Raw genomic sequence first — 22,856 nt, 5'->3', positions numbered from 1 at the left:
TTATCTAATAGGTGAAGCCAAGAACCTACCTCCATACTATGGTCCAAACAAAATGCGGGATTGTTTCTGTACTATAAAACTGGACCAAGAAGAAGTTTATCGGACAAAGGTCGTTGATAAATCTTTAAGGTAATCAGTGAAGTGTGGTTCTAGATCTCATGTTATTGTGATGTGACTGCTCAATCTTGCAGTTTAAGGGATGTGGAACACCAATATTGGAGAACAGAAAACTGATCTAGACAAGCAAATGTAATGGTTATGTCAGAATTCTCTGAAATTTACAAAGGAAAGGATGGTATGTGTATTCATGTTTTGCTGGATTATTGACATCAAGGTATACTTGTTCACTTTACAGTGCACTACAGTCAGTAGGTAAACTGTTGTTATCAGTTGCCTCCTGCATTCAAAGCAACTAATGTAAAGACTGCCCCTTAAAATGTCAGGCTGCTAACAGCCCACAGTACCAGTGTTTACTGTATGTTGATTTGAAACAGTTCCTGAACATCATAATTTATTTCAAACATCATGTGTGCCTTGGTGCAATTTTGCCATTTCTAACATGCATGAGCAGGCACCATGAGGCCATTGCTTGTTTCACTGCTTTAAATGGAGCCAGTAGTGCAGAGTCAAGGGGATACTTGGGGGTTTGTGCTCTGACTTTTCTTCTCCCTTCTTCCTTTTGTTATGAAGGTTGCACTGTGAACCATACTATTAACAAAACTGTCCAGACTATTTTGTAAGTCGGGCCAATTTGGAAAATGGCTAGCAATGGTGATCAGGATTATTGTAGCATTGATCCATTTGCCCTCAGGGTTGAGATTTTCAAAATAAACTGAGGGGATAAGAGGTGCCTTTTGTTTTGAATATTGTTCATTTTTTTTACTTCCAGGTAGTACTTTTATAGAATGTGGGTGTTGGTTTGGGCAGAATTTACTGCCAATCTCTAATTTGCTCTTCAGACGTGGATGGTGAGTTGCCACTTTGTACTGCTGCAGTCCACATGGTGCAGTTAGGATGGGAGTTGCAGGATTTGTGACCCAGTGAAAGTGGTGGTAGACTGAGTAAAATGGGTCTGTGCTGACAGTCTCACTGACACATACAAGATTCTTAAAGGGCTTGACAATGTAAACAGACAGATTAGACTCTTCAGTTGTGGGAAAAAGAGCAAGGAGCATAGTTTTAGTATAGAACATAGAAAAATACAGCACAGAACAGGCCATTCGGCCCACGATGTTGTGCCGAACATTTGTCCTCCTAGCTTAAGAACCCATCCATGTACCTATCCAATTGCCGCTTAAAGGTCACCAATGATTCTGACTCTGCCACTCCCACAGGCAGTGCATTCCATGCCCCCATCACTCTCTGACATCCCCCCTATACCTTCCACCCTTCACCTTAAATTTATTTCCCCTTGTAACACTCTGAGGAACTGATCATTTATAACTGAGTGGTGAAGGGATTATTTCACTCGATGGGTTTGAATTGTTAGAAAGTTATGTATTTAAGACTAAGATTGACTTTTGTTCTGTCAAGGGATATAAAGGGAAAGTGGAGTTGAAGCCAAGGCTCAACCACAATCAGATTGAATGGTGAACTGGATTCAACAGCTGTCTGGCGTACCTGTACTTCAATTTCCTATGTTTCCTGTCATCAAAGCTTTTTTTTTCCACAGTCGGTTGCGCAGTAAATCTTGGCAGGTCAGAACAAGCAGACTTCTATCTTTGTTTTGTGGATAAGGTATGGTTGAGATGGAAATATACCAAACTTACCTAATGAAATGTATTGTGCTGAACTTCTGGATGAGGCACTAATTCATCGATAACAAGAAATCTCAATGCTTGTTGTATTACTTGGAAGGAAGTATTAACTTTGCGTTAAATGACATCTTAGAACTGACAAAGCAGGCATTTGTGTAATCGTGCCCTGACCTTGATTGTGACAGCATTATTGCAGAAGCAGATAGTGAGGCAATGCGTAAAGTAGTGTTTTAATTATTGGCTATTGCACGAACACTGATTCCTTACACATTGTACTACGCACATTGAATGTAATTTTGTGTTCCTCACTGCACCACTTATAACTAATGTTTTACTCTCTTTTTACCTATCTTTAAAGTAAAACTTAATTGAAACCTCCTTTTATACATCACCGATTTTAGATCAGTTAACTGACTACAGGGGAGTTGAATTGAAGTTGGAATTTTCTTCGCTTATGGTGGTTAGTTTGCTCATGACTTTAACCAATTGAGCCACTGGCTGATCTCACCCTGTGAACAGAGGCTGATAGCTAAGTTTGATACCCATGAGGATGGCTTCAACCGGGACCTTGGGTTCATGTCACACTACAGGTGACCCTGCTACACTACACACACTCTCATGCATGCATACACTCATGCAGTCCCTCTCTCTCATACACATAACACACCCCCAACACTGGCATCCACACACACACACCCTCTCACAGGCTTATACTCCATCACACTCTCACACAAGCATGCACACACGCAAATACACTGTCTCTCTCTCACACACTCTCTCATGAGGGTGAATTTGCATTTGCAGATCAATTCCAATTAGCTCAAAAAGCATGCAATCTGCACTCAGTCAATCCATGTAATATTTTATGAGTTCCACTTTGGGAATAGAACCAGTCTGACTCAAGGTCAAGCGTGTGGTGCTGGAAAAGCACAGTAAGTCAGGCAGCGTCCAAGAAGCAGGAGAATCGACATTTTGAGCATGAACCCATCATCAGGAATGAGGAATCCTCCCTTTTGCCCAGTCTGACTTAATAATGGGATACAGACAGACTCTAACCTCACACCTTTAATGCATTGTCTGAACTGAGATGTCACCTTTTCTCGTAAAACCGTAAGTTTTATTAAGAATGTGACTTAAAAGAAGTTCTGAGATTTGCATATTAATGAACTGAAACCTGTATCCTATTCTAAAAGATGAAAGACGTAACAGCAATATAGGTTTGTTCAATATATCATTTGAGTTGCATGACACTAATCTTTTGCCATAAATTCTGTGTCTTATGGTCCTGCTACACAGCTATCCGATGAAAGATCAGTGCTTCCAAATAAACCTGTTGGACTATAACCTGGTATTGTGTGATTTTTAACTATATCCACCCCAGTCCAACAACAGCTCCTCCACATAATGTGAACAAATATGTAGTGGTAATAGCACTGTGCTGATACTTGAAGTGCAAACGGTATATTTAGAAAATAGAACTGCTTGCAATAATCCACATGGGTGGCATGATCATTTTGCAATCTGTATTATCTATCTAGAAAATTGGGAGAACTGCTTGAAAACTATTTCTGAAACAAGTTGAGAATGTGTATTTGGCTTGAAGTTCGCTCCAACAAATTGTAGACGTGTATAGTATCTACAGTTATATCATAGATAGCCAGTTAACTACAGTGGATTAAAATATATAAATAAGTGGAAGTGTATGTTTTATGTTGACCTTTTCCAGTGTATTTGATTCTAGTTGTGACTGCTTCATCTATTTATTTGAGGTATTCAGTGATCTAGGAATGAGTGAATTACACTGTTGAACTCCTAACGTGGAGTTCATGGTTTAAATTTCAGTTTTTGTCAGCGAGGTTGTCGGTTGGTTGCTCTCTCCCTTTCAACCAGTAGGTTAGATTAGGTTCCCTTTAGTGTGGAAACAGGCCCTTCGGCCCAACAAGTCCACACTGACTCTCCGAAGAGCAACCCACCCAGACCCATTCCCCTACATAACACTACAGGCAATTTAGCGTGGCCAATTCACCTAAGCTGCAAATTTTTGGACTGTGGGAGGAAACCAGAGCACCCGGCGAAAACGGGGAGAATGTGCAAACTCCAGACAGTTGCCTGAGGCAGGAATTGAACCCGGGTCTCTGGCGCTGTGAGGCAGCAGTGCTAACCACTCTGCTGCCCACAGTGGATTTATTTCCCACTGTAGTATGTGAGGACCAAGATCAGAAGTTAACACTCCAGTGCATTATTGAGGAAATACTTCTGGTAATCTAGAAATCCAAACTAATATTCTGGGAACTGGATTTGAAATCCCACCATGGCAGATGGTGAAGGTTAAATTCACTAAAAATCTGAAATGGAAAGCTAGCCTAGTGGTAGCTGTGTAGTTGTTGGTGATTGTTGTAGAAATCAATCTAGTTCACTAATGTCATTTAGGGAGGAAAATCTGCCATCCTTAACTAGTCTGGCCTATGTGTCACTCCAGACCTACAGAAATGTGGTTGACTCTTAACTGTGTTTTGTGCAATAAATGCTGACCCAGCCAGCAATGCGGGCATTCCATGAACAGATTTTTAAAACCTTCCAAAAAATGCTCCTTTTTAGATAAGACTCCATTTATTCTCTCAAAGCAGACATCAAAGATTCAACAACACAATTATGAAGAAGAACTAAGGAGATAACTCCAGTAACATTGAAAAGTATTTATACCTCAATCAATATCACAAAAACAGATTATTTGGAGATGGTCATAGTGCTATTGTGGGAGATCGTTGAACTCAAATTGATTGCCATGTTTCCAATATTATAACGATACTTTAATACTTCAAAAGTATTTCTTTTGCTGTGAACCCCTTGGGAATATCCAATGGCTATGAATGTTGTTACAAGGGTGCAAGATTTTTCTTTGCCCCCTTGATCAACAATCACATTCTGGCTTTCCATCTTGTTCAATCATTTATGGAGGGAAGGAAAGAAAGCTGATCAGGGACATATGAGTTTTCCTTCAGGGGTGTTGGGAAGAAGAATGTCCTGTGTGTTAGGGGGAGGGAGTTGAATTATGGGTGTGTGTGCTGTAGTCACTGCAGTTACCCTAAGATCCAAACTTGGGGAACCTCTCTTTGTTCATCCAACATGCTGGCATTGGTGTCGTCATGTGAAAACCTATCCAACTTCATACACCTACTGATGGCACCAGCATTACCTCACCACCATCTCAATTTCTCCATTGCTTCTAGTTTGTCATCCTATACTGGAATGTCTGATGACATCCCAGTGTATAGGATGTACCGTAATATAGTCAAGATTGTGATGCTGGAAAAGGACGGCAGGTCTGGCAGCATCTGAGGAACAGGAAAATCGCTTTTGCCTGAAACATTGATTCTCCTGCTCCTTGGATGCTGCCTGACTTGCTGTGCTTATCTAACACCACACTCTTGACTCTAATGTCCAAAATCTGCATTACTCGCTTTCGCCCTGTGCAGTAATATACTCTAGTTGACTGTTGGGCAGAGCAAAGCCACTGACTTCAGTTCCTGCCGTAAACTGTTTCTTAGCTGTCAGTTCCATCCATTGCCTGAGTGAATTCTTGAGACTTTTGAATTGAATTGAATGATTTATAGTCACATGTATTTCAACAAAATACAGCAAAAAGTGTTGTTGCCATGCTCTGGTGCCGTTTTGAATTATTGAATATATTAAAAGATATTGCTATAGTAGAGTTTATCTTGCCCTCCCCTCCTTGTTCCTCCGCTGCTCCTCTTTACATCAGCCATGGTCTCTGTAATGGGCTCCAGGTATCTGTTACCAGCCTCTGTTGCCATCACTCCCACAGCTGCATCTGAGCTGGAGCTGAGATCCAATTCTCATTTGTGGAGCCCAACTGATGCTCATCCAAACAGTGTCGCCAGACCTCAGTTGCAGTGGTCTTCTGCCAATTCTGCCACTTGTTCAGGCACTCAGGCCTCGCTGGAGCCTCAGCTCAGCCTGCAGGATTCAGCTGGGGACCTTCTCCTTGCTCACCAGGAGACCTGAGACTGGGGTGGACCCATGTTCACCTCAGCATGGTGGTGTTGCTGCTGCTGATATCACTACCACCTCCTTTACTATTCACTCAGCCACTGCTCTCTGGGCCTGTGCTGCCATCTTTTTTGCTGTCATCCTGTTTGAACTTGGGATGAGTGTTCAAACCTATATCCCCAGCAAGACGAATTATTTCAATCTCTGGCTGTAATATGACCACCTACTGCATTGTCCCATCCATTGTTCAAGTCCTCTTTTGTGTCGTTTTGGTGTCTCAATTCTTTAATAGTCCCTTGGCTGAACTTCCGCCCTCTTTAATTTTGGATCACTAAAGCCCTTCTACCAATATCCTAATTCACCCCCACCTCCTGCCCTGTGCTAACTAACTGATATTAATTTCAGGTCTGGTGCTGCCTTGAATTATTGTCCTTGTATTCAAATTCCTCCTCTCCCTATCTCTGGCATATCCTCTACTCCTGCATAACTAACGGTGCTTGGAATGATGTGGCAGTGCCGGTGTTGGACTGAGGTGGACAAAGTTAAAAATCACACAACACCAGATTATTGTCCAACAGGTTTATTTGGAAGCACTAGCTTTTGGAGCACTGCTCCTTCATCAGGTGGTTGTGGAGTGTAAGATCATAAGACACAGAATTTATAGTAAAAGATTACAGTGTCATGCAACTGAAATGATATATTGAACAAACCTGGATTGTTAAGTCTTTCAAATTTTAGAATGGGTTGAAGTTTTGTTTTGTTAGTATGTAAATCCCAGAACTACTTTTAAGTCACATTCTTGAGATAACTTAAGATTTTATAACAAAAGATGACATCTCAGCTCAGTGCATTAAAAGTGTGAGGTTAGACTCTGTATCCCAATCTTGAGTTAGCCTGGTTCTATTTCCAAAGTGGAATTTGCAAAATATTACACATATTGACTGCCTGCAGTTTGTGCATTTTTTGAGCAAAATAGGATGTATCTGCAAATGCAGATTCATCCCATAGGTTTGTGTGTGTGTGCATAAGAGAGAGGGTGCATGTGCGTGTGAGAAAGGTTGGTAAAGTGTGGGTGTAGAGTGAGAGGGTGTTTGTGTATGAGAGAGAGTCTGCATGAGTGTGCATGTGTGAGAGAGTGTGTAGTATAGTGGGGTTACCTGTAGTTTGACATGAACCCAAGGTCCAGTTTGAGGCCATTATCTTGGACACCGAATGTGACTATCAACCTCTGCTCGGCCACTTTGCATTGTTGCCTTGGAGGACGGGCACCCAAATATCCGAGGCCGAATGTCCCTGACCGCTGAAATGCTCCCTGAATGGGACTTTAAAGGCTTGAAGTGGACGTGTAGGGAAGGTCTTGGTGAGATGTCCATCCTCATCAATGGTATGTTGGAGGCCATGAAGAACATGGTGTGGTTTTCTTTTGGCGCCTGGGAAGTACGGGACAATGAAGAGTACCTTAACAATTGCAACCAGTGTCTGTCTCCTGAGGAGCTCACTGCAGTTTCTCACTGTGGCATGTCAGAACTGGCAATTGATGAATTGAGCATTGTACCCTGTTCTTATGAGGGCATCCTTGAGCACCTTCAGGTATGTGTCATGTTCCTCCTCATCTGAACAGATCCTGTGTATGCATAGGGCTTGTCCATGGGGATGGTCATTTTAATATGTTTAGGATCAAAGTTACCACATGAAGGACACTACATAAATATAAGTTGCTGTTGTAATAGTGCTCACCACTAACCTTTCATTGTGGCAATCCCATAGTGTTACTTGATTCCTGCTGTTATGAGAATGTCTTCTCCTTTTCTAAGACTTCAAAAGATGTTTATTTTGGATATTGGGATGGAATCGTTCTTGGGAGGCTTTTTACAAGAACTATTGTACCTGCTTATTGAAGTTTTAAACCGTTTTCACTGAAAGCATTGAGCCAACAAGTTTGTGCATGGTAGTCAGAGTTGGTGATGTAAACACTGGGAGTTGAATTGTGCATACTGATTCCTCATTTGAGCATTCCTGTTGTTGACTACACTGCATCTATTTCTCATCCCCATTTTGGACATAATGTGAACAAAAACCGAGAAAGATTTGAGAATGCAGCAATACATGAGGCAGAGGAGAAAACAATAGAAAAGATTTAAACTGCTGTTTTTTAAAAGAGCTTAATAATTGTGAAAAGTAGCAAGGTATGTTTTGAGCTACTTTGAAGAATTTTACATTGAAGATTTTTCAGGAGGTGAACACATAAAATTTCTTTGGAGTCTTCCTTGTCTTTATGCCCCTCCCTCCAACAGTTTTCCAAGGGATGAGCAAGGCCTTCATTGATCCATCAACTCTTTGCCTCAGTTGAAATCCTAAGAACCCGTTGGCCACTTAAGGGCCACATCTGGCCTCGCCTCAACTTTAAGGGGAGATGTGGAAAGAAAGTCTGGTGGAAACCTGGACGGGTGGGTGGTTTTCTCAGTAAAGGTGCTCTTCCTGCCCTGCCCACCCACATTCTAGTCATTCCCTTAAGCTGCCGGAAAATAATCGGTCTATCATCTTATGTCGACCCCAATCCACTCAGATCTTTCCTCCTTTCTTTGAAATACTCCAACAAGTATATGTCCTTAGATGCCAGGACTTAGAATCAGGGGACTGCTTGGAGTCGCATTAGATGGGATTACAGGCTTGCCAAACAGATTGACTGCTGCTGTCTGCATTATGACTTCTGCCACAGTGAGGGACAGATGTCCTGTTTCCAGCCAATAAATGCTTCTCGTCACATTAAATTGCTGCAAAGTTGCTGTGAGCAGCATTGTCTTCCGCTGATTCTTTGGCAGATTTGGAAATTCTGACATGAAACAATTTTTGCTATGGAGTCTGTATAAAATGCAGAAGTTTAAATCCATGCTTTAGTAGCTTGTAAATGAACAATACATTATTAAAATAAGTCTTGCATCATCCATTTTGTTTGACTTGCTATAATTAGCTCTAACCTCCTGGGTTCCTAGTCCTAATCCGTACCAGTGATCCCTGTTGGAATCCAACACACAAATTGTTGTTCTCCGAATGTTAAGAGGACAGAATGGTTGGACCTGGCTGTACATAGAATGCTGCAGGCAAATAACTTGCTGACACTCATCAAAACTGGCAAGTGAGACCGCTTGTTGTTGACGTATCTCAGCATGGTGTTACTACTTCAGTCAAGAAATATTCAGGAGAAGAATTCCATAATCTTCAGTAAATGATGGAGAGCAATGACACATGAGATGACATTTTTGTAGTGGTTAATATTTTTGTGAAGGTGCATTGTTCTCAATCCTTTCATTACCCCATTTTTACTACTGCATACAATCACTGGAATACAAGTGAAATATTGAGAGAGCCCCTTTCTCAGGGGAGAGTTAGACACATACAAGGCATAGACAGCCTGATGGCTCAGTGGTTAGCTAGGGACCCAGGTTCAATTCCAAATTCTCCCAGTGTCTGTGTGGGTTTCAGCTCGATGCTCTGCTTTGGTTTCCTCCCACAGTTCAAGGATGAGATTAGATTAGATTCCCTTCAGTGTGGAATCAGGCCCTTTGGCCCAACAAGCAAATAGAATTAAGGAGAATCCAAAGGGTTTTTACAAATATAGTAAGGACAAAAGGGTAACTAGGGAGAGAATAGGACCCCTCAAAGATCAGCAAGGTGGCCTTTATGTGGAGCCACAGAAAATGGGGGAGATACTAAATGAATACTTTGCATCAGTATTTACTGTGGAAAAGGATATGGAAGATATAGACTGTAGGGAAATAGATGGTGACATCTTGCAAAATGTCTAGGTTACAGAGGAGGAAGTGCTGGGTGTCTTGAAACTGTTAAAAGTGGATAAATCCCCAGGACCTGATCAGGTGTACCTGAGAACTCTGGGAAGCTAGAGAAGTGATTGCTGGGCTTCTTGCTGAGATATTTGTATCATCAATAGTCACAGGTGAGGTGCCAGAAGACTGGAGGTTGGCAAACGTGGTGCCACTGTTTTAAGAAGGGTGGTAAAGACAAGCCAGGGAACTATAGACCAGTGAGCCTGACCTCGGTGGTAGGCAAGTTGTTGGAGGGAATCCTGAGGGACAGGATGTACATGTCTTTGGAAAGACAAGGAAAGTGTGTTAGAAATCATGTCTCACAAACTTGATTGAGTTTTTTAGAACATAGAACATAGAACAATACAGCACAGAACAGGCCCTTCGGCCCACGATGTTGTGCCGAACTTCTATCCTAGATTAAGCACCCATCCATGTACCTATCCAAATGCCGCTTAAAGGTCGCCAATGAATCTGACTCTACCACTCCCACGGGCAGCGCATTCCATGCCCCCACCACTCTCTGGGTAAAGAACCCACCCCTGACATCTCCCCTATACCTTCCACCCTTCACCTTAAATTTATGTCCCCTTGTAACACTCTGTTGTACCCGGGGAAAAAGTTTCTGACTGTCTACTCTATCTATTCTCCTGATCATCTTATAAACCTCTATCAAGTCACCCCTCATCCTTCGCCGTTCCAACGAGAAAAGGCCGAGAACTCTCAACCTATCCTCGTACGACCTACTCTCCATTCCAGGCAACATCCTGGTAAATCTTCTCTGCACCCTCTCCAAAGCTTCCACATCTTTCCTAAAGTGAGGCGACCAGAACTGCACACAGTACTCCAAATGTGGCCTAACCAAAGTCCTGTACAGCTGCAACATCACCTCACGACTCTTGAATTCAATCCCTCTGCTAATGAACGATAATACTCCATAGGCCTTCTTACAAACTCTATCCACCTGAGTGGCAACCTTCAAAGATCTATGTACATAGACCCCAAGACCCCAAGATGGAGTGGCAGGGTTGAACTCCATCTGCCACTCCTCAGCCCAGCTCTGCATCATATCTAAGTCCCTCTGCAGCCGATAACAGCCCTCCTCACTGTCCACAACTCCACCTATCTTTGTATCATCTGCAAATTTACTGACCCACCCTTCGACTCCCTCATCTAAGTCATTAATAAAAATTACAAACAGCAGAGGACCCAGAACTGATCCCTGCGGAACTCCACTTGTAACTGGACTCCATGCTGAATATTTACCATCTACCACCACTCTCTGACTTCGACCGGTTAGCCAGTTTTCTATCCAATTGGCCAAATTTCCCTCTATCCCATGCCTCCTGACTTTCCGCATAAGCCTACCATGGGGAACCTTTGAAGAAGTAACAAAGAAGAGTGATGAGGGCAGAGCATAGATGTGATCTATATGGACTTCAGTAAGGTGTTCGACAAGGTTCCCCATGGGAGACTGATTAGCAAGGTTAGATCTCGTGGAATACAGGGAGAACTAGCCATTTGGATACGAAACTGGCTCAAAGGTAGAAGACAGAGGGTGGTGGTGGAGGGTTGTTTTTCAGACTGGAGGCCTGTGACCAGTGGAATGCCACAAGGATCAGTGCTGGGTCCTCTACTTTTTTGTCATTTTACATAAATAATGTAGATGTGAGCATAAGAGGTACAGTTAGTAAGTTTGTAGATGACACCAAAATTGGAGGTGTAGTGGACAGCGAAGAGGGTTACCTCAGATTACAACAGGATCTTGATCAGATGGGCCAATGGGCTGAGAAGTGGCAGATGGAGTTTAATTCCGATAAATGCAAGGTGCTGCATTTTGGGGAAGCACATTTTAGCAGGACTTGTACCACTTAATGGTAAGTTCCTAGGGAGTGTTGCTGAACAAAGGGACCTTGGAGTGCAGGTTCATAGCTCCTTGAAAGTGGAGTCGCAGGTAGATAGGATAGTGAAGGTGGCATTTGGTATTCTTTCCTTTATTGGACAGAGTATTGAGTACAGGACATTGATTAGGCCACTGTTGGAATATTGTGTGCAGTTCTGGTCTCCTGCCTATCAGAAAGATGTTGTGAAACTTGAAAGGGTTCAGAAAAGATTTACAAGGACGTTGCCAGGGTTGGAGGATTTGAGCTACAGGGAGAGGCTGAACAGGCTGGTGCTGTTTTCCCTGAAGGAGGCGGAGGGGTGACCTTATAGAGGTTTACGAAATTATGAGGGGCATGGATAGGATAAATTGACAAAATCTGTTCCCTGGGGTGGGGGAGTCCAGGACTAGAGGGCATAGGTTTAGGGTAAGAGGGGAAAGATATAAAAGAGACCTAAGGGGCAACTTTTTCACGCAAAGGGTGGTACGTGTATGGAATGAGCTGCCAGAGGATGTGGTGGAGGCTAGTACAATTGCAACATTTAAGAGGCATTTGGATGGGTATATGAATAGGAAGGGTTTGGAGGGATATGGGCCAGATGCTGGCGGGTGGGCCTAGATTGGGTTGGAATATCTGGTTGGCATTGACAAATTAGACCGAATGGTCTGTTTCCATGCTGTACATCTCTATGACTCTAAGTCCGTGCCAACTCTCCAAAGAGTAACCCACCCAGACCCATTTCCCTCTGACTAACGCATTTCACACTATGGGCAGTTTAGCCTGGCCAATTTATCTGGCCCGCACATCTTTGGACTGTGGGAGGAAACCGGAGCACCCGGAGGAAGCCCACACCGACACGGGGAGAATGTGCAAACTCCATACAGGCAGTCGGCTGAGGATGGAATCGAACCTGGGACCCTGGTGCTGTGAGACAGCAGTGTTAACCACTGAGCCACCGTGTGCAGGTTATGTCACTGACCTACACTAGTTACCTGTTTGGTAACAACTTCGCTGTAAAATTCTGATTTTAGTTTCAAACCCCTCCATTGCTTTGTCCTTTCCAACATTAATCTCCTTCAGTCCAATCACCCTATGTAATTTCTGCGCTCCCTACTTCAGGCTTCTTTTGCATCTCCTAACTAATCACCCTATCACTGGTGGCTGTGGCTATGGCTGCCTAGGACCTGAGCTCTGGAGTTCGTTCTCAGAACTTAGTTTCCTAGCACCCCTTTCCCTTTAAAGTGATCCTTCAAAGCAACATTTTGGACTAATATCAAATGTCAAATCTTATTTGACAAAGTTCCTGTAAAGCATCTTGCTTTAGCGGCAGGAGTTATATTTACTTCGCCCTTGAAAGCATTCAATATTTTGGCCTCTTCCACTTCCTATGGTAGTGAATTTCACAGGCTCACCACTCTCTGGGTGTAAACATTTCCCCTCATCTAAGTCCTAAAAGGTTTCCTCCTTATACTTGGAATATCAACGCTGGTCTAGACTCCTCCGCCTTTCGCAACATTCTTCCTAGATATAACTTGTATAATCCTGTTAGAAGTTTACAGGTTTCTATGAGACTCTCCGCTCCCCCCCCCACTTTCTTCTAAACTCCAATGAATTGAATCCTAACCGATTCAATCTCTCATTCTAGAACTCAGTTTGGTAAACTTATGCTGCACTACCTCACTAGCAAGAACGTTCTATCTCGGAGACCAAACTTACATGCACTATTCCGTGTGTCTTTATTAGTGCATTATACAATTGCAGCAAGACATCTTTGTTCCTGTACTTGAATCCTTTCACTATGAAGACTGACATACACTTTAGGAATGCCAGGAAAGCAGAAGTTCCTGACTTAACATATTGGCTGACATATATAGTTTTGAAATTATTTGTAAGTCTACTGCCCAAATTAAGTCATCACTGCTTCTGTAGAAATATTATATTTTAATTTCCCAATCACAGACGGTGGTACAGACTCAGTGGGCCAATGAGCCGGCCTTTTTCTGCCCAATTCTACAAAGTGCCACAGCCAAAGAGACAAGCTGGAAGTCTGTTATTGGGTTCAAATTCACTGCTGGGAAATGCACAGTCCAGTAGCCAATTCTAACAGAGTCTAGATTAGAGTGGTGCTGGAAAAGCACAGCAGTTCAGGCAGCATCCAAGGAGCAGTAAAATCGACGTTTCGGGTGAAAGCCCTTCATCAGGAATACAGGCAGAGTGCCTGAAGGGTGGAGAGATAAGCTAGAGGAGGGTGGGGGTGGGGAGAAAGTAGCATAGAGTACAATAGGTGAGTGGGGGAGGGGATGAAAGTGATAGGTCGGGGGGCGGGGGGGGAAGTGGATAGATGGAAAAGAAGATGGACAGGTCATGGAGACAATGCGGAGCTGGAAGTTTGGAACGAGGGTGAGGTGGGGGAAGGGGAAATGAGGAAACTGTTGAAGTCCACATTGATGCCCTGGGGTTGAAGTGTTCTGAGATGGAAGATGAGGCGTTCTTCCTCCAGGCGTCTGGTGGTGAGGGAGCGGCGGTGAAGGAGGCCCAGGACCTCCATGTCCTCGGCAGAGTGGGAGGGGGAGTTGAAATGTTGGGCCACAGGGCGGTGGAGTTGATTGGTGCGGGTGTCCCAGAGATGTTCCCTGGAGCCCTCTGCTCGGAGGCGTCCAGTCTCCCCAATGTAGAGGAGACCGCATCGTGAGCAACGGTTACAATAAATCATATTGATGGATGTGCAGGTAAATCTTTGGATGTGGAAGGCTCCTTTAGGGCCTTGGATGGAGGTGAGGGAGGAGGTGCGGGCGCAGGTTTTGCAATTCCTGCGGTGGCAGGGGAAGTTGCCAGGAGGGGAGGGTGGGTTGTAGGGAGGGGCGTGAACCTGACCAGGTAGTCCTGGAGAGAACAGTCTTTGCGGAAGGCGGAAAGGGGTGGGGAGGGAAATATATCCCTGGTGGTGGGGTCCGTTTGGAGATAGCGGAAATGTCGGCGGATGATTTGGTTTATGTGAAGGTTGGTAGGGTGGAAGGTGAGCACCAGGGGCGTTCTGTCCTTGTTACGGTTGGAGGGGTGGGTCTGAGGGTGGAGGTGCGGGATGTGGACGAGATGTGTTGGAGGGCATCTTTAACCACGTGGAAAGGGAGATTGCGGTCTCTAAAGAAGGAGGCCATCTGGTGTGCTGTAAAGTTTTAATTGCACATCCATCAAATGATTTATTGTATCTGTTGCTCACGATGCGGTCTCCTCTACATTGGGGAGACTGAATGCCCCCTAGCAGAGCGCTTTAGGGAACATCTCTGGGACACCCGCACCAATCAACCACACCGCCCTGTGGCCCAACATTTCAACTCCCCCTCCCAGTCTGCCGAGGACATGGAGGTCCTGGGCCTTCTTTTCCACCTATCCACTCCATGCTTCCCCCCCCCCCCGACCTATCACCTTCATCCCCTTCCCCACTCACCTATTGTACTCTATGCTACTTGCTCCCCATGCCTACCCTCCTCTCATTTATCTCTCCACCCTTCTGCCTGTACTCCTGATGAAGGGCTTTTGCCCGAAACGTCGGTTTTACTGCTTGTCGGATGCTGCCTGAACTGCTTTGCTTTTCCAGCGCCACTCTAATCTAGATTCTGGTTTCCAACATCTGCAGTCATTGTTTTTACCTTTTAGCCAATTCTAACAGGACTAGGAGAAAGTGACTACTGCAGATGCAGGAGATCAGAGTCAAGAGTTGTAGCAGGAAAAGCACAGCAGGTCAGACAGCATCTGAGGAGCAGAAGAATCGACGTTTCAGGCATAAGCCCTTCAGGAATGAAGCTTCTGGGTCGGGGCTGAGAGAAGTGGAAAGGGCTGCAGCTGGGGGGCAGATAGCTTGGGAAAGCGATAGGTGGGAGAAGGTGATTGGTCAGAGGGGGTAGTGGTGGACAGGTCTGGAGGGCCAGAATCTTTGGGAGACAAGCCCCTATCAATCTCATCGCCCCACCTCAACACTTCAACTCCGTCAAAGAAGCGCAGGTCCTGGGCCGCCTCCACCGCCAAACTGTTATCACCTGACGCCTGGAGGAAGAACGCCTCCTATTCCGCCTTGGGATCCTGCAACCACACTGGATAAATGTGGATTTCAACAGCTTCCTCATTTTCTCTTCCCCCCACATTATCCCAAGCCTCCAACTCTGCACCGTCCTCCAGACCTGTCCATCACTGCCCCCCTCTGATCTATCACCTTCTCCCTCATCTTCATCCACCTATTGCTTTCCTGAGCTACCTTCTCCCCACCCACCCCAAACCCATTCCCCTCCCACATATCTGTCAGCCCCGACCCACAAGCCGCTTTCGTGATGAAGGGGTCATTCCCAAAACGTCGATTCTTATGCTTCTCGGGTGCTGCCTGACCTGCTGTGCTTTTCCAACAACACACTCTCTACTCTAACAAAATTAGTCAGTTTAGATGCAGGAAGGGTGTTCCTGATTATGGGAGAGTTTGCACAATTGCCCCATGTCTGTGTGGGTTTCCTCCCACAGTCCAAAGATGTGCATGTTCGGTGAATTGGCCATGGGAAATTGCAGCGACCAGGACATATAGGTTGGGTATAATGCATGTGGGATTGTGGGGGATAGGGTGGTGGGTCTGGATGGGATCCTTTTTGATGGGCTGAATGGCCTGCTTCCATATTATAGGGATTCTATGATTCTATGAATCAATGATGTCTGGTCATTTATTGTGTACTTTTGTTTGTTACACTCTTTTTTTTTTCCTTTGAGGAAAGTGTCTGCCCTTCAGTTGACTTTCCAACCCTGTGCATTCCTCACCTGTAGTAAAGTGTGAGACACGTTTTTGCATTAGTACTGCCAGTATAAATAAAATCAATTAGATTTGTGAATAGAACTGCATCCAAACCCCAGCTGGATAAGTTGATGCAATTATTTGTATTGGAAGGTAATTTTGAGAGAGGGAAGAGTGACTACATGTCATACTTATCTCTTGCTGCTTTGGTGATTGTGGGTTTTTCCTCTAACAGTTTCTGACTATTCAAAGAGTGAACAAACATTTCAAGACAAAGGCAACTTAACAGTGCAAGATGTCAGTGGGGAATTGGTGCTAACTGATTTGCTGATGGAGAGCTGACACAGTGACAGTGGGCCAAATGGCTGCCTCCTGTACTGTAACAATTCCGTAAAACTTTGTGATGTTGACGTTATCTCTACGCTTATAAAATTTGAAATTGAAAAATGGCAGCAGGATAAGATATTAGAACAGATAATTAAAGGCTTAGTCCAAAATGTTGCTTTGAAGGCTCAGTTGAAAGGGAAAGGGAAAGGGAGAGCTGGAAAACCAAGTTCTGAGAGTGAACGCCAGAGCTCAGGTCTTAGACAGCTAGAGGCACAGCCACCGGTGACGGGGTGATTTGTCAGGAGTTGCAAAAGAAGCCTGAATTAGGGAGCGCAGAGATTATATAGGTTGATTGGACTGAAGGAGATTAATGATGGGAAGGGCAAGGCGATGGAGGGATTTGAAACTTGAATCAGAATTTTAGTGAAGTTGTTACCAAACAGGCAACCAGTGTATGTCAGTGACCACAACTGTGTTGATTTTTGTGGAGGGAGGGGTTCATGATCATCTAGAGAATAGACTATTTGTAAGCAATTTTCTGATTTTATTTTAATTTAAGAAGCAGTAGTTAGAAATGATACATTCTGTAATTAGATCAAGAATACAACTGTGACAATTTGTGTTGATTTACTGCTATCAGACGAGAAACAGGCTATTGGTGCAGAATTTGAGTCATGTTAAAGTTGTGACAGTAGTGTCCTTTTCTCTCGCTGAGGTGTTGGGAAGCTATTTTCTGGATCTTTCTCTTCTTCGGTCCATTTTTTATCTAGAAAAGGCCACTCAACAAAGCTGCTCAATGAGAACTGCACTCTTATCTCTGAGCACTTGGTGACATATCCTGGTTCTTAGGGACAGGTATCTTATGCTGTGTAAGTTAATTGTCTGAATCTTTTTGGCCAAAGACCATGATGTTGGATGAGTGATATCCCCTTGCCCACCTCCGTTTGAGTTTAGTTTTCATTCCTAAGAACAAAACCGTATTTTGTTAAAAACAGTATACTCTGGATAATGTGGTGCCTGATAAAGTTTTTGTTTATGCTTGTTGAAAGCCAGCTACTACTATATGCAGTTAAACAAGATCTCCTGCTACACAAGAAATAACAAATAAGGACTATTAAAAGTACAAGGTTTAAAGGGGACCCCCACTTCCAACATGTAATGAGTGAGCAGCTTTTGGTACAAAGTGGAGTACTGGTTAAGTGGGCAGAAAAGTTTACAAACAAAATTCAACACAGGAAGCTGGGGCTGTCTGGCTGCAGGGGCATCTGCCCACGATGGTATTGGTAAGAGTAACCACAGTCCTTATGGAGACTAGTTCTGCCATCATGTTGAGAATACGCTGCATTGTGTTCTGTGGCACTATCACCCTATCACCATGCTAAATGGGATGGACTTCGAACAGATCTAGCAACTCAAGACTGGGCATCCATGAGGCACTGTGGGCCATCAACAGCAGCAGAACAGTACTTCAGCACAATCTGTAACCTCATGGCCCAGCATATCCCCCAGTCAACCATTACAATGAAGCCAGGGATCAGCCCTGGTTCAATGGAGACTGTGGGAGGGTATGCCAGGAACATATCTGAAAATGAGGTGTCAACTCAATGAAGCTACCAAACAGGAGTACCTATATGTCAAACAGTATGAGCAACAAGTTATAGAGCTAAATGATCCCACAACCAATGGATCAGGTCTAAGCTCTGTCGTCCTGCCACATCCAGTTATGAATGGTGGTAGATAATTAAACAACTCACTTGAAGAAGAAGCTCCACAAGTATCCCCATCCTGAAAAGTAGAAGAGCCCAACATCCAAGTGCAAAGGATAAGGCACTTTTGCAACAATTTTCAGCTGGAAGTGTCAAGTGGATGATCAATTTCAGCCTCCTGCAGGGATCCCCAGCATCACAGATACCAGTCTTCAGCAAATTTGATTTACTCCACATGATATCAAGAAACACTGAATACTGAAAAAGCTATGGGCCCTGACAAAACTCAGGCAATAGTAATGAAGGCTTGTGCTCCAGAATTGCTGCTCCCTTAGCCAAGCTGTCTCGGCACCTACCCAACATTGTGGAAAATTGCCTTTCATGCACAAAGCAGGACAAATCCAACCCGATCAATTACTGCCCTTTCAGTCTACTCTCGATCATTAGTTAAGTGATGGACGGTGTCATCAACAGTGCTATCGAGCAGCACCTGCTTAGACGCCCAGTTTGGGTTCTGTTAAGGCCATTCAGCTCCTGACCTCATTACAGCCTTGGTTCATACATGGACAAAAGAGCTGAATTCCAGAGGGAAGGTGTGTGTGTGAGACAGCCCTGGCCAACAAAGCCGCATTTAACTGAATGTGGCAACAGGGAGCCCTAGCAAAACTGGAATCAATTGGTATTGGGAGCAAACTCTCCGGTGGTTGGAGTCCTACCTGGTACATAGGAAGATGGTCGTGGTTATTGGAGGTCAGTCAACTTGGCTTCTGGACATTTCTGCAGGAGTTCCTCAGTAGTGTCCTAGGCCCAACCATCTTCAGTTGCTTCATTTATGACCTTTCCTCCATCATAAGGACAGAAGTGGCGATGTTCGCTGATGAATGCGCCATGTTCTGCACCATTCGCAACTCCTCAGATATTGAAGCAAACCATGTTCAAATACAACAAGATCTGGACAATATCCAGGCTTGTGCTGGCAAATGACAAGTAACGTTTGCGAATGCCAGGCAATAACCATTTCCAATAAGAGACCATCTGATCACCATCCCTTGATATTCAATGGTTTTGCAATCACTGAATCCCATGCTATCACCATCCTTGGGACTACCATTGACCAGAAACTCGACTGGATTCGTCACAGAAGCACAGTGCTTTTAGGAGCAAGTCAGAAAGTATGAATACTACGATGAGTAGCTCACCTAATGATATTCCGAAGCCTGTCCACCATCCATAAGGCACAAGTCAGGAGTGTGTTGGAATACTCCCCACTTGCCTGGATGGGTGCAGCATCAACAATACTTCAGCCGCCTGCTTTGCTCTGGATAGCGCCAAGCTTAATTGGAACAACATTCCCAAGCATCCACTCTCTTCACCACCAAAGCTCCAGAAGATGTACTGCAGATATCACCAAATATCCTTAGCATCTTGGAAACCCTTGACTACTTACATCTAGAAGGACAAGAACAGCAGATACATGGGACTGCCATCACCTGCAAGTTCCCCTCCTAAGCACCTCGCCAGCCTACCTGTTCCTTCGTTGTTAGGTCAAAGTTCTGGAATCACCTTCCTAAGGGCATTGTGGGTCAACCCACAGCACGTGTCTACAGTGGTTCAAGAAGGCAGCTCACCACCACCTCAAGGGCAACGAGGGATGGACAGTAATAATACTGGCAAGCCTGCGATGTCTACATCCCACAAGTGAATTAAAAAAAATTGTAGAGGCTAAACAAAGCAAAGGAATATTCAATGAATGGCAGGAGTCAGATAGGTGCTGAAGAACCGAGAAATCTTTTGTATGTCCACATATCCCTGAAGGCAGCCGCACATGGGATCACTTCCTTTGTTGTCAAAAGGCTGAAGTACAAAGAGCAGAGATTGTATATAATGCAAATTGGTTCTCAATTAGAGTACTGTGTGTAGTTCTAATCACTATTTTACAGGAAAATATGTCATCATGCTATGGGGTAAAGGAAAGGTTCACAAGAGTGTTGCCAGAATATGGAATTTTAGCTGAGAAAAATTGAATAGACTGAATTAGTTTTCTTTGTGCCAGAGGATACTGAAGAGAGATTTATTTGTTATGAAAATGAGTGGCCTGGATAGGGTGTATAGATCTATTTCTGAGAACAGCGATTATTAACTATGGAGAATGTATTTTAAATTTAAAATAACCGCTGAAATAATAAGAGTTGGAGGAGTAATCTTTTGAACAAAGTTTGGAGGGTTTGTGGATCCCACTGCCTGAAGGGTGGAAGCAGAAACTTTCATTACAATTATAATCAATTGGATATGCACTTAAGGTGCTGTGAGCTTTAGGCCTGTGGAACTTTAGCTGTATTGGGATTAGACTTAGTATCTCTCCTAGGTAACAAGAACATGATGGTCTAAATTAATGCCTCCTGTGCAACTTTCTATATTTCCTAATTACCTTTGACTTTCTAAATTCCAGTGAATATATTGTTTTTAGTAAGTGAATTGTGGTGGGTACTGACAGTGCTATAGGCCTGAGAATATGAGAAACATGCACAATTCCTTCCTCTGGCCTTGAGCATCTTCTGGTTTGGTCTCCTAACTGTGTGTATTTGAACTTCCGACCCAAGCACACAAACCAATGTTAGCTTTTCTCAAACTGAACTAATTTTAAGGGCCGATCTGACTAGCGAACTTCGAACCTGAGGTTGTACTTGGACACTTGAATACTAATTGAAAGCAAACTGACCCAAAATTAAAAGATTGTGGGTTCAAGAAATTTGAGAATATAATTTAGACTGATTAATACTTCAGTGCAATCGTTTGGATGAGAAGATAAGCCAAGGTCTCATCTGCCCTTTCAGATGAGTATGAAAATCTCGCGGAACAATTAAAAGAGCAGCAAAGGAGCTTTGTTTTTAAACCCGGTATTCTCACCAATATTTTCCAACTCCCAGAAAAACATGATTTGGTCAGTAGTCTTCATTGCTATTGTGGGATCATGCCATAATCCTTATGTTGATAAAGTGACTGCCCTTCCGAAATAATTCTTTGGATATGAAGTGCTTCATGATGGCTTGAGCTTGTGAAGTAACTATATAAATGCAAGTATTTTTTTCTAAATCCTAGTTCTGTTCTTCACTCTTAAAACTGATTTCTGTCCAGTTGACTGTGCAGGTCTGTTTGGGCTTCTACTATTGAACAAAAGTCAAACGTGTAATTTTGAATGAGGTTGATGCAGGCTGTATGTTCTATCTGTTAGACCATGAACGCGTCAGTGACATCATCTAATCATCCTAATATCTCAACTGTATGCGAATGTCTGATGACACTGTTGAAAGGGCTATTGTATCATTTGGCCTTTGAGTCTAACTACAATCTGACAGTTATGTGCATAAAATTATCAACATTTTTGTACACCAAGTTCAAGATACTAGAAGATGAAGAAATGTAAAATGTTCGCATAAACTAAATGTACTTGGATTAATTTGTGAATTTAAAGAAGACTTAAACTGAGATGCTACATTTAAAAAAAGTGATGTGATTTTCAATAATGACCTTAATGATCCTTTAAGAACAGAACTACTTAAACCTTTGGTTAGGAGCAGGAAGGAATTGCTTAATTTTTGGAATTATGTGTAGTTTAAAAACTAGCTGCATTTTAATGATCTTAGTTCAATCATGTTAGAAAACTATACATTGCAATGCTTATTTGTAATCTATGTAATCTAGTAACTGGAAAATGCTAACAGATATGAGTATAATGCCATCACTAAGGAGAAGATTCTTGGGGAAGCTAATCTCTCAGGAATCACTGAGGATCCCAGAGGACTGAAAAGTGGCAAATATAACACCCCTGTTGTAAGAAGGGAGGGAAGCAGAAGACAGGAAAGTATAGCTTTACCTTGGTCGTTAGTAAGATTTTTGAGTTCATTATTAAGGATGAGATTGCAGAGATTGGAAGTGCATGGTATAAAAGGGCAGAGTCAGCACATCGTCAAGGAGAGGCCATGCCTACCAAATCTGTTAGAATTCTTTGAGGAGATAATGAGTAAGTTCGACAAGGCAAAAGTGAGGACTGCAGATGCTGGCGATCAGAGTCTAGATTAGAGTGGTGTTGGAAAAGCACAGCAGGTCAGGCAGCATCCGAGGAGCAGGAGAATCTACGTTTTGGGCAAAAGCCCTTCAGGAATGAAGGCAGGGAGCTTCCGGGGTGGAGAGATAAATGAGAGGAGGGTGAAGCTGGGGAGAAGTTAGCAAAGAGTATAATAGGTGGATGGGGTTGGGCATGAAGGTGATAGGTCAGAGAGGAGGGTGGAGCATATAGGTGGGAAGGAAGATTGGCAGGGAGGACAGGTCATGAGGATGGTGCTGAGCTGGCAGGTTGGAACTGGGGTAAGGAGGGGTGAGGGGGGGGGGGTGGGGGAGGGGGAATGAGGAAACTGGTGAAGTCCACATTGATGCCCTGGGGTTTGAAGTGTTCCGAGGCGGAAGATGAGGCTTTATTCCTCCAGGCATTGGGTGGTGAGGGAGTGGCAGTGGAGGAGGCCCAAGACGTGCATTTCTTTGGCAGAGTGGGAGAGGGAGTTGAAATATTGGGTGACGTT

General features: G+C 43.7%; 1 protein-coding gene across 1 annotated transcript in view; it reads left to right on the top strand.

Moving 5' to 3' along the window:
- rasa2 (RAS p21 protein activator 2) overlaps window positions 1–22,856 on the top strand; it is a 198,319-nt gene that overhangs the window by 43,877 nt on the left and 131,586 nt on the right. The window contains exon 2 of the mRNA XM_072571933.1: window positions 12–129. Coding sequence (XP_072428034.1) covers window positions 12–129 — 118 coding nt within the window. The remainder of the gene's footprint in view (window positions 1–11; window positions 130–22,856) is intronic.

The sequence above is a fragment of the Chiloscyllium punctatum genome, chromosome 6 (genome assembly GCF_047496795.1).
Source record: "Chiloscyllium punctatum isolate Juve2018m chromosome 6, sChiPun1.3, whole genome shotgun sequence".
Taxonomy (NCBI): Eukaryota; Metazoa; Chordata; class Chondrichthyes; order Orectolobiformes; family Hemiscylliidae; genus Chiloscyllium; species Chiloscyllium punctatum.
This window is presented reverse-complemented; position numbering and strand designations above follow the sequence as displayed.